General features: G+C 37.3%; 2 protein-coding genes across 2 annotated transcripts; one reads left to right on the top strand and one right to left on the bottom strand.

The window, feature by feature from the left end:
* Nucleotides 1-439: 439 nt before the first annotated feature.
* Nucleotides 440-3,501, bottom strand: arpc4l (actin related protein 2/3 complex, subunit 4, like). Its single transcript, XM_082156313.1, has 6 exons — nucleotides 3,402-3,501; nucleotides 2,377-2,495; nucleotides 2,173-2,284; nucleotides 1,990-2,085; nucleotides 1,140-1,310; nucleotides 440-1,037 (listed from the first exon to the last, which is right to left on the bottom strand). Exons 1-6 carry the CDS (start codon nucleotides 3,402-3,404, stop codon nucleotides 1,032-1,034), a joined length of 507 nt encoding a protein of 168 aa, XP_082012439.1. The 5' UTR covers nucleotides 3,405-3,501; the 3' UTR covers nucleotides 440-1,031.
* Nucleotides 3,502-3,763: 262 nt separating this feature from the next.
* Nucleotides 3,764-11,198, top strand: tada3l (transcriptional adaptor 3-like). Its single transcript, XM_082156278.1, has 9 exons — nucleotides 3,764-4,140; nucleotides 4,642-4,875; nucleotides 4,961-5,211; nucleotides 6,959-7,064; nucleotides 7,207-7,339; nucleotides 7,418-7,521; nucleotides 7,640-7,740; nucleotides 9,616-9,807; nucleotides 10,122-11,198. Exons 2-9 carry the CDS (start codon nucleotides 4,666-4,668, stop codon nucleotides 10,312-10,314), a joined length of 1,290 nt encoding a protein of 429 aa, XP_082012404.1. The 5' UTR covers nucleotides 3,764-4,140; nucleotides 4,642-4,665; the 3' UTR covers nucleotides 10,315-11,198.
* Nucleotides 11,199-11,440: the final 242 nt, after the last annotated feature.

The raw sequence follows: 11,440 nt of genomic DNA, 5'->3' as shown, positions 1-11,440 counted from the left end.
AACATAATAACAAGCTATTATCACAGTCAGATTACAATTAATTGACTGGACATCCATTGTTACCAATCTTTCCAAGTCATCATGCTCAAAATGATAGATAACAAAAGGACTTCTGTATTGATTTGTAAGCATTTGAGGATCAATATCCACTTCCGTACTCATTCTAGCTTTACGATTCTCATCAAATTTTAAGCACAGAATGCATGAGTAACACAATTGACCTAGCAATGTAATAACTTGGCTCAATACATGTCTCAGATGGCATTGTATAAGAAAAAAGCCGATAAATAAGAACTAACAAAAACTGCAGAAAGATCAATTAATAGAAGTGGATTGAGAGCACAATCACCAGAGGAGTAATAACCACACCATAAAGTGCAATTTGAAAAAATGAGCAAGAAAAAGAAGTGAATGCAATTTAGAAATAAATCCAAAGAGGTACAGAAAGCACAATATATTTTTATTGAAATTTTGTTTTGTTTTTACGCAGCTTTTTTTGTATAATTATCTTATTGGAGTTTTATATCTGTGCCAACATTTTTTTCTTATTTTTTTCCCCCTCATGATCTCTTTTAACATTAAATTGATTCTTTTCTTTCTTTGTAACAAAAATTAAGCACATGAGTACATGTATATAAAAGACAACAGAAGAAAAAAAAAAAACTACAGTCCAACAACAAGATTCCTGTGCCCATCAATATTAATTACAGGTAATACTTTTAAGGACCTGCCTTGACTGTGTGTTTTCTTTTTTTTCTAACATCAGAAAACGAGAGTTATAAATTCTTGACTAAATGTACAATTGTTAATATCCATGGGCACAAGGAGCACCTTGAACAGAAGGCAAAGGGGAATGCATATAGTGCTGCAGGACTGGCCAGTTGTTCCTTTAGATCTTCTTGCTTGGATGCTAACTAATAAACTCTTTTCCCTTTGCTCTGAGGAGATTTTAAAAACTTTGAATGTTTTTGTCTGCAGGAACCAAAGCAACACCAATCTCTGAAGGGTATCAGGAATGTAGACAAGCATCCTCAGAACTAGAACAGAAGAAAATATATATTCAAAAAAGATTCAAAAATGACTTTCTGTTCTTCTAAATATGTCTTTTAAAAGATATACATGCAACATCTCAAACATACGTTCTTGAGGAATTCCTCTGCGACAATTCGAGCCCGAGCGTTGACCGACAGCTTCATCTCGCTGATCTCTTTGTCGATCTCCTCCATGAAATGGATGACAAAGTCCACCAGCTTGTGTTTATACATCTGTTCTGTGTGGAAGTTGGTGATGAGGAAGCTGATGTCATAGCCCTGAAATACACAAAAGAGGAAATCAGAAAACATGGTACTATCAGTTTACTTGCTTCACTTACACATTATTTAGCATTTCAAAAAAAAAAAATCCATAATTTACAAAAATAGCCTGATGTGAAGCTACTTTATGCAGCATTTGCTCCAAAGTCCTACATGACTCCATCAAAAAGACTTGCATGATATGCGTGTTTGGTTTAAAGGGTAACTCTCACCAAATTGCAACCTAGGCTATTTTTGATAATCTACCACAGTCAAACATTCGTGTAAAAGTAGTCGATCTCCGGAAACACTAACTGATAAAGTGAGTCGTACAAAACCTCTTTTTAGTAAACTTTTTGTACACAAACAATGTTGTCATTCCTCGAGTTCATGTGTAGAGCCCCTGGTGATACTTCAAGCACAGTTTCATGTTGTGTCGAGCCTCCCTAGTGTTTTAAAAATAGTGATTTTGATGCTATCATTGTGGTGCCCCTAGCACTCCCATTCAAAAGGCATTTTGACCAAAAACGAAAATACGGTCAATCTTAAAAGTGGCGTTTCCATTCTAATGCTTTTACACGAATGTTTGACTCGGGTAGATTAACAAAAATAGCCTAGGTTGCAATATGGCGAGAGTTACCCTTTAATAAATTGTATACTGCTTCATCCCTTGTTTGTTCTTCACAACAGATCTTACCTCAACAGGTTTCCTCCGCAGGATGAAGAAGTTCTCTGCCCGCATCATCATGAACCTCATAAATTTATGGCAGAGGATCTTCTCAATCTCATCGGCCTAAGAAGACCATGAATATCTTTAGAAGATGATGGCAAGAAAAAGACTTGCATCACTACATCTGTCTTCAGCGGTTCATCTTCATACCTGTTTGACAGCAATGCTGACTCTCACTGAGTTTATAGACCCCTCGACCAGGACCTTCTCCTTGTCATTGCGGCTTATGACCACCGGCTGCAACAGAAGCTCTTTGCTGCTCCTGTATTCAAAGACATACATTGCACACGTTTATCAGTTAAAAACACATCATATATAGAGGGAGGACGTGGGGTTTATGAGTGATTTCCTCACCTAACCTCCACCTCAGGCTTGTTGTGTCGCTCCACCACCTGAGAGGAGAAGTTCTCCAGACACAGGGCTGCTTGAAGAGTGGCGCGCACTGCATTCAGGTAGGGTCGCAATGTCGCCGTCTACATATAAAAAGAATAATATTTAATTAAAGTCTGCATGAAACGGAAGTTGTGATAGTCTTTTCTTCTCTACTTTCTTCTATATCGGAGTGGAACAGCGGGGCAAATGCTAAAAAATGTAAGGCAGGACTTGATTTTGTCCATTGGAACAGATTGGATGGTTGTGGTTTGCTATTGCTTTGATACCATGTGATTGACAGGTTGCCCCGCCCTCGCGCCAGTAAACACGTCAGACAAGTCATTGCCTTGGAGGGGAAGTGGGAGGGGAAGTTGTTTTGATTAAAGATTACCAGAGCACATTAATTAAAAAAAAAAAATAATAACAATGATGTGCACGGATAAATCATTTAACAAATACTGAAATATTCCTCACAAAAACAAAACAAAAGCAAAAACAAACAAGAACTGTCCATTTCGATTTAATGGCAACACTTCATTTTATAAACGCACCGACTTTAAAGGGTCTAATTTTAATTATTAACACAGAAATATGATTGTGGGTGGAAGAGATGGTTTGGTCTTGGTCATTCCATTGAGCTCGAGTCAATCATTCAGGTGCTAAAGTGTCATTTATCTGCCTAAAATCACTTTTTAACAAGATTGGTTCGTCTGAATAAATTCAACACGTGTCATTTATTAAATATTGTATCTATACAGTGAAATGTGAGCAAAACGTGCATGTAATGTTTTGATTCTGCCAAAAAGAGTCTTTGCCTGCAAAATCACTGACGTTAGCCAGCTAGCATAAACCAAGACAGACTAACATCACTCGATCAAATAAACCAACAAAACACTGCTGAGATCGCTAGCAATTATTTCACGGGTATGCTGTTTATTAGGTCATTTGACTGCTAGCGGTATAATAAAAACAATCGAAGCAACTTTCTAGAAATGTAAATCTCTTACCATTTTATATGAGGTCTGTGGAGGAAGACGGAAGTCCGCACGCCACGCCTAGAGATGAGAAATCACGCCTCCATTGCGTCCTCACATTTCTGTAATATACCTATTAGAAGTGCAATCAGTTCAATTATCATACACTCATGATTTGAATATATACGAGTGAATGGTGGATGATCAAATGCATTTTCATTCAAATACAAGTTGTTATATTTTCTATTTTAAGAAAAGGTGAAATTGAGCGAAAATGATAAAAACGCCAATGCGCATTTCACATCTATTCTTATATTTACGGTCGAGCCCAGTAGCAATCTTACCTTGATTCGCTTTTTCTTCCTTATATGGCAAATAACGCGACAGGTCAAATACATTACAGCCAAAAAGGCGTTTGTCTAAAAATATTACTGTGCTGAAATAAACATTATCTCTTTTGTAGTTTGAAACAGCACGTTAGTCTCTAAAAAGAAATAATCTTTATTTATATTGCTTGGACGCGCTTCAGTCAGGAATGTACCATTCCACACCCTGCGCTGTAATGTTGTGGACGTTAACTGTCTAGTTTGAGTATTTATCTGATCTTGAATGATGATTTTACAGATGGTACACAAAACTGGTCTAGACGTGTTAATTAAACACACGTTGATCATACTAAAGTACCTGCAATACACATAAAATTTAATCGGCGAATGTTCTCCCCCGTGCTGGGATAATGGTTTAGTCAGTAATGGATGCCCCTTTATCGGAGGTAAACAATTATATTTTATGAATAAATGTTTTGTACGAATTCAGGTTATCCTCCTGTTTTGACTTTTAACATATTTTTTTAATTTTCGTTATAAGCTTTTCATTGCATGCAATGTGAATATTTATTGATAAATCTTACAATTGGTTCTCTGTGGTTTGAACAGCATGCAGTTGAATTAGCATGTAGCCGTTAGCTTACAGTGGCTGCTCATGATCTCACACTGCTCTCATATATGTGGTGCTCAATATTACATAACAGTGTGAGAGAGAATACAGGGTTGCAATACGTGCAACATTGGCATTGTCACAGATAAAACCTTATGAATAACATTACAGCAGCCCATCTCTAGCATTATCTCTTTGTAGATGTTTACTAGCAACCATGCCTTTACAACATAAACAAAATAATTTACAGTCTTGTGTTCCTCATTAATAATAAGGAATTAATCATACCCTGTTGGATACCTCGCACAACCCTGACTTTATTTCTAAAAAAAATCAGATATAGGTTCCTGTTAATGAGAAGATGAGTGAACTGAAGGACTGTCCCCCTCTGAAGTACTATGACTTCAAACCTGTGGACCATGTGAAAGTGTGTCCACGCTACACCGCAGTGCTCAGCCGCTCAGAAGATGACGGCATTGGCATTGAAGAGCTGGACACGCTTCAGCTTGAGCTGGAAACACTCCTATCCTCTGCGAGCCGACGTCTTAGAGCGCTGGAAGAACAGAGACAGGTGAAAAGTAATCTTTTTCTATTTGTCTTTTCCCCACCTACTGCCCATGTCTAAAGTTGGTTATGTTTTTTTTTCTCTGCAACAGATTCTTACAGACTGGCAGGACAAAAAAGGGGACAAAAGATTTTTGAAATTAGGGAAGGATCCAGATCTCGCAGCCTCTTCTCGCCATTCCAAGCCCAAAAAACAGAAGCTTGATGGAAAAGGAAGTCATGGTCCCGGACCTGGTCCTGGTAGACCGAAGTCTAAGAACATACAGACCAAGGTCCAGGACTTTGAATTTGAAGTGGACCCCCAAGATATACCCCGCAATCCTAAAAATGATGCTCCCAACAGGTTTGTTGATAGATTTAGGATACAGATCATATTTTTGCCGACATAAACGCTAGGTATTAAATTAAATCAAATATCAATTATTTCTCTTTTCATGCTTTATTGATTTCAAAGGAGAAATGTTAAGTTATCCAGTTAAAGATTTTTATTTAATTATTTAAACACAAATGCAAGCCTGAACTTGAATTCAGGAAGGATGTATTAAATTGATAAAAAGTGACAGTAAAGACATTTATGATGTTTCAAAAATGTCTCTCCCAAATCAATACTGTTCATTTGAACTTTCTACTAGGGATGCGGCAAGATGACAATTTTGGTCAATATCGACCAATAATTCTTTATATTTGAAATCTTATAACTGATATATTCGCCAATAATTACAGGCAAACCAAAATTTGTTCAGACACTTTCAACATTTCTCACATTATCACAGTTTATTCGCTATAGTTCAGAAAATGGTAATAAAATATGACAACTCAGAGTTATCAAATCAGTTGATCTTTCACCGGTTTTGGCCATCCTTCTGTTAGACTGTCTCACAAATGAATTAGGTTGAATAGCTGTCAGCTGTTAAATTTAACTACACAATTAGATAATACCAATTTAGGTCGACCAAATTCCAAGCAATGCTTGATTTTGTTCAGTCTGAGGTGTAAAAAGGTCGCATTAGCAATTAAAGAAAAAACACTTTTTTGTGGTCGGGTCAAAGTGTCTGAATAATTTTTGGTCCCAAATTTTTATACATTTTAATGTATGAAGAATTTGTGGGTATAATATGTAAAAATTTACTTTATTTTGCTATCCTCACTTACATAAATGAACTATTGTGTCCTGCACCCACTTTATTATAAAGAACTATTGTGTCCTGCACTTCCTGCACAAAAATGATATCTGGTGTCTACTCTAAATAATTTTTGGTTTGACTGTATACTTCCGGATTTTTTAATAATTATTGAAAGCCTGATAACAAAAACAAAAGACTCACCATTAAAAGCCATGTCCCAAGCACATAATTATAATGTTCTCATGATAATTTTGTGTAGCCTATATGACAGACTTGTGCTGCACACTCCTTTTTGAAGTGATTTCAATCATATTTCAAGCAATTCAAAACTATCATGGTGAACAGTACGCAACTAAAGCCTCTCAGCTGAAGGAAATAATTTATTATATGTCGTCTTTAATATATCGGCCACATTTTCTTATTGGGCCAATAACAATAACATAAAAAATGAACATATCTGAACATAAAAATGAACAGGCCGATACCGATATGGTGGCCGATATATTGTGCATCCCTACTTTCTATTTATTAAAGAACCCTGAAAAAAATCATGGTTTCCACAATTTTTTTTATAAATATATAAAATATATATATATATATTAAAGAAATATTAAAGACATAAACATTGTTAATAAGAAGCACAACTGTTATCAACATTGATGATAATAATAATAAGTGTTTCTTGAGCATCAAATCAGCATATCAGAATGATTTCTGAAGGATCACGTGACACTGGAGACTGGAGTAATGATGCTGAAAATTTTGCTTTTCCATCACAGGAATGAATTGCAAATATATTCAAATGGAAAAAAGTTACTTTAAATTGTAATAACATTTCACAATATTACTGTTGTACTGTATTTTTGCTCAAATACATTTAGCCTTGTTGAGCATAAGAGACTCGTTCAAAATCATAAAAAAAAAAAAATCGTACCAACCAAGTGTTTTTTTATGTGTGTAAAACAGATTCTGGGCCTCAGTGGAGCCTTACTGTGCAGATATCACAAATGAAGAGATCAGAGTTCTGGATGAGCTGCTCAAACCCCCTGAAGATGAAGCTGAGTACTACAAGGTAAAGATCTTTTAGAATCCAGTTCTTGTTCTGCATTATTGCAGCTTTTTTTTCTTTCAGCCGATTCTGTATTCAGAGCCTGTTAAATGGATTTTGTGTTGATTGTTCACTTCTGAGCCCTGACTGGTGTTTTTCCTTGCAGATCCCAGCTCTCGGAAAGCACTATTCCCAACGCTGGGCTCAAGAGGACCTGTTAGAGGAGCAAAGAGAGGGAGCCAGAGCCAATGACAAGAAAAAAAGCATAATGGGTCCTCTTTCTGAACTGGATGCTAAAGGTAACCGTGTCATTAAAGATGTATCCTGATTCTGTTTGCATCTGTTTCTTTTATCCTCTACTATTCTGGTTTATGTAGATGTAGACGCCCTACTGAAGAAATCAGAGACTCAGCATGAACCTCCTGACGACGGCTGTCCCTTTGGCCCTCTCACTCAGCGGCTTCTACAAGCGCTTGTTGAGGTCAGTGACTCATTATTTGCTCAAATAAGTCATTATATTGTGCAACATTTAGTCAGATTTGTTACAGCTCAGTTTATATCAGTGGTTTATTTCAGTTATATCCTTTTCATGCATGTAGGAAAACATCATATCTCCTATGGAGGATTCCCCTATTCCAGACATTCCAGGGAAGGATGATGGGGCCGGTACGTCACCTCGCAGCCAGGGTAAAGCCTTCAGGTATAAACAAAGATAACATTAAAAATGTAAATAAATGTTATTACTGTCACTTTTTATGCAATTTAATGTCTTTGCTAACTGACCCGAAACTTTTGAACAGTTGTTTGAACACCTCTTGACTCTCGTTCTGACATTTTGTTGTCCTCTGTCGAATTGTATTTGAATACAAGAACACATCTTATGCAAACAGAAACGTGTCCAATCGGGTGAACCAGTATAATTACTTAGGGCCAGTTAAGATCGATTAGTTAAAGGTACAATATGTAAGAATTTTGCATTAAAATATCCCAAAATCTCAAGGCCAGTGTTATATATTTTGTTAAGTTGATTACTTACAATATCCCAAATGTTTCCAACTATTTTTAAATCGTGAGAAAATTGCGATTTTAACCAAGGAAACGGGGCGTTAGAGCAGGGGGGAGCTGGGAGTCGCCAGTCAATTGCGTCATATCCGCGTTACCCTCGGTTTCCGCTCGTACTGCGTGGAGTCCTGGACAAATGCGGAAGTTGTAGTTGTAGCGTCTATCAAGCTACAAACTTTAGCTTGTTTCTTGCAGTCGTTATGGTACACAATTATTCTTTACCGATTGCAGCTGGTTCTGTCGACAAAGCATGCTTAATTTTATATTTTCCAAATGTAGCATTCGGTAATAGTTATGTTTATGTAAGGAAAGTATTATTGCTTTAGATTTGTGTTTAGTTTATTGACATTGTTTATCACGTCTGGTGTTTATGGCCATGTAAATAAACATAGCATGTCTTATACATAAAGATTAATCAGTATTTTGGCAAATGATGTGGGCATGTTCGAATGTACTTTTACAACAATTGTTTAGAACATGTAAAACTGCGCAGCGTTATCACAACAATGAATTCAACAAATACAGTAACATCTATGAAGTATTAAACCTTACTTTTCTTGCGGTTAATTCATTTTAATGAAATAATAGTGTGATGAGGTTTAAGAGTCAGGAAGGAAGGAGACGCGTCGTCGTGACTGGGACTCGTACTTTATTAAAATAAAGCAAAACAAACAAAAGCCGCGCACAACGTGCATTCACTGTGGCAACCGCGATGGCACAAAACAGTTCAAAAATGAGAGCTCGGATCCACCGGTTTTCTTCCTCTGCGTCCAATTTTCTCTCCAGTCTCTCTCTCGTTCCAGCGCGGCTTATAAGCGGTCTCTCCACGCCAATAATACTGCAATAAGACACAGGTGCATTTGCACTTGACCTACTTGCTCGTCTCTTTTCTCTCCCATCACAGACCGCGCCCCCCTCGCCACAAAAAGCATGTCATTAAACGCAACATTTATAAAAATAGAACTTAGCCTCATCCATGAACATGATTTTTCGATTCCCGTCTGACTGATTTACATCCACGGTGGAGTTTAAAACGACAGTTCCCATCATTCCACGCTCCTTCACATCGTCATCAAGCTACGCCGTTGTTGTTGTTTGGAATGTAGCGCCCTCTAGCGGCAAAAATTCTTGCATATTGTACCTTTAACTAGTTGTTCAGCCAACCAGTCATATTTTTTCATTGACTTTGACATTGAAACTGGTCATTCGTTGATGGGAAAAAACTGTGGATTTGGGAATTGATCGGATGGTGAAGAGTGGACGGGATAACAAGGATAACAAGATACGGGATATGGTCAAGTGAACGGGATAACAAGATATTTAGCTATTGGTTAAGATTATTAAATTGCTTCCATGGCCTGGGTGACATCATCCAAAACTGAAAGTTGTTTCAGAGGCAGAGAAAGCAATTACATTTTGATGAAAGATTCTGAAAAGAATTTTTTTTTTTTTTTAATAATAACGTGCACAATGATTAAGTTCACCGAATATTTGCTCATTCTGTTTTCCCCAGTGTGCCTCACACACGCTCTCTGGAGGCTCGTATAAGAGAGGAGCTGGTGTCTCAGGGGCTGCTGGACTCTGATGAGAGGCAAGGTGTCGGAGGAGAATCTGAAGACGAGGTGCTGGCTGAGCTGCAGAAGAGACAGGCTGAGCTCAAAGCTCTGACTGCCCACAACCGCTCACGCAAGCAGGAGCTGCTCAAGTGAGTCTCACCGAAAGAGCTTCAGATCCAGACCAAGACTTGCCGTCAGCACAAGATGAAATCTGGCTCATGAAAATAAGCCCGTAATCTTTCAAAGAGTTAGAGGGAGCAGTCTGATGTGACAAGTTGTGATTTTCTTTTCCATAGTTTTAGTCAGATGACAACTGTATTGAAGCAGCCAGCTGTGTATTTTTAGAGAATTTTAACTAGAAATATCTTGTGGTATTATTTTTCCCCCATATGCATTGTGAAATACAAGGCTTAATGTGATTTTTCAGGAATGTCACATTTCTCTTTTCATCCTGTTCATGCAGGTTGGCACGGGAAGAGATGCGAAAACAGGAGCTTCGACAGCGGGTTCGCGTGGCTGATAACGAGGTCATGGAGGCCTTCCGTCGCATCATGGCAGCCAGGCAAAAGAAACGCACTCCAACAAAAAAAGAGAAAGATCAGGCGTGGAAAGCTTTAAAGGAGAGAGAAAGTATTCTCAAACTCTTAGATGGATAAATATGACCGGCAGCTAAAAATGTGATGTGTTTTCATTCATATGTTTGTTGGCTATGGACACTTCATTCAGACAACTTGAAGAACACGTAAATGAACATTTAATATAATTGTTCATCTGTTATGACTACTCTCTATCCAAAATAAGACCTGACATGGCTAAATGTGATAAATACAGGTGTTTGACACTATGGGTTTCAAGTGCCACTGACTTGCCAGAAGTATGGCACCTTGAGTTTACCATTTATCTTTTGTCTTTCTGTACAGTTCCAAATGCAACTGATTACCAGAATGATTTGATATTGTGATTGCGACAGTTCTCCCAAAACTCACATTCTGTTGTCATTTACTCACCCTCATGTCGTTCTAAACCTCTACAACTTTCTTTCCTCTTTGAAACATAAAGGAAGATATTTTGAAGAATGTTGTTAACCAAAACGTTTTGGTGACAATTTACTTTCACTGTATGGACACAAACACTGAGACATTCCTCAAGATATATTCTTTTGTGTTCCACAGAAGAAATAAAGTCATACAGGTTTGGAATGACATGAGGGTGAGTAAAAGATGACAGAATTTTCATTTTTGGAAGAACTATCTCTTTAAAGCTGTTGTCATAGTGTTGATAGTATTTTGTTACGACATTGGATAGAGAAACAACTCGTTATTTTTGAGTTTTTATATGAGTAAAAGGAAATAAAGCTTGTATAAAGGTATTGTAATTGGAAATATCAGCGTTTGTAAATTCATGCTTATGTTGTCATTTATTTCAGTTCATGTTGAATTTAGTCGTATGTATCTGACATTTTATAAACTACTTCTAAACATTGCTGTTGCATGTATGTGTGTGTTTGAAAATAAAAACAAATGTTTTGTTAATTATTAGACTACCGTTCGTATAACCCAGTGTTTCCCAACCCTCTTCCTGGAGGCACACCAACACTACACATTTTCCAACTCTTCCTAATCAATCACACCTGAATCAACTCATCAGCTCGTTACTAGACTCCAAGACCAAAAATATATGGGTCAGATAAGGGAGACATCCAAAATGTGTACTGTTGGTGTGCCTCCAGGAGCAGGGTTGGGAAACACTGGTATAACCTATTCTGTATGCAAAGCATTGATT

Source organism: Leuciscus leuciscus (genome assembly GCF_965113295.1).
Source record: "Leuciscus leuciscus genome assembly, chromosome: 23".
Lineage (NCBI taxonomy): Eukaryota > Metazoa > Chordata > Actinopteri > Cypriniformes > Leuciscidae > Leuciscus > Leuciscus leuciscus.
Note: the sequence above shows the minus strand (reverse complement) of the source record. Positions and strands in the feature narration are given on the sequence as shown.

Bases quoted from the DNA above. Each gene is read 5' to 3' on its own strand.
- arpc4l (XM_082156313.1), bottom strand. The intron at 2,086-2,172 runs GTATGAAGATGA...TGGTCTTCTTAG, and splicing joins TCAGCATTGCTGTCAAACAG to GCCGATGAGATTGAGAAGAT. The intron at 1,311-1,989 runs GTAAGATCTGTT...TGTGTATTTCAG, and splicing joins TGCGGAGGAAACCTGTTGAG to GGCTATGACATCAGCTTCCT.
- tada3l (XM_082156278.1), top strand. From the start codon at position 4,666: ATGAGTGAACTGAAGGACTGTCCCCCTCTGAAGTACTATGACTTCAAA. The intron at 4,876-4,960 runs GTGAAAAGTAAT...TCTCTGCAACAG, and splicing joins CGCTGGAAGAACAGAGACAG to ATTCTTACAGACTGGCAGGA. The intron at 7,741-9,615 runs GTATAAACAAAG...TGTTTTCCCCAG, and splicing joins AGCCAGGGTAAAGCCTTCAG to TGTGCCTCACACACGCTCTC.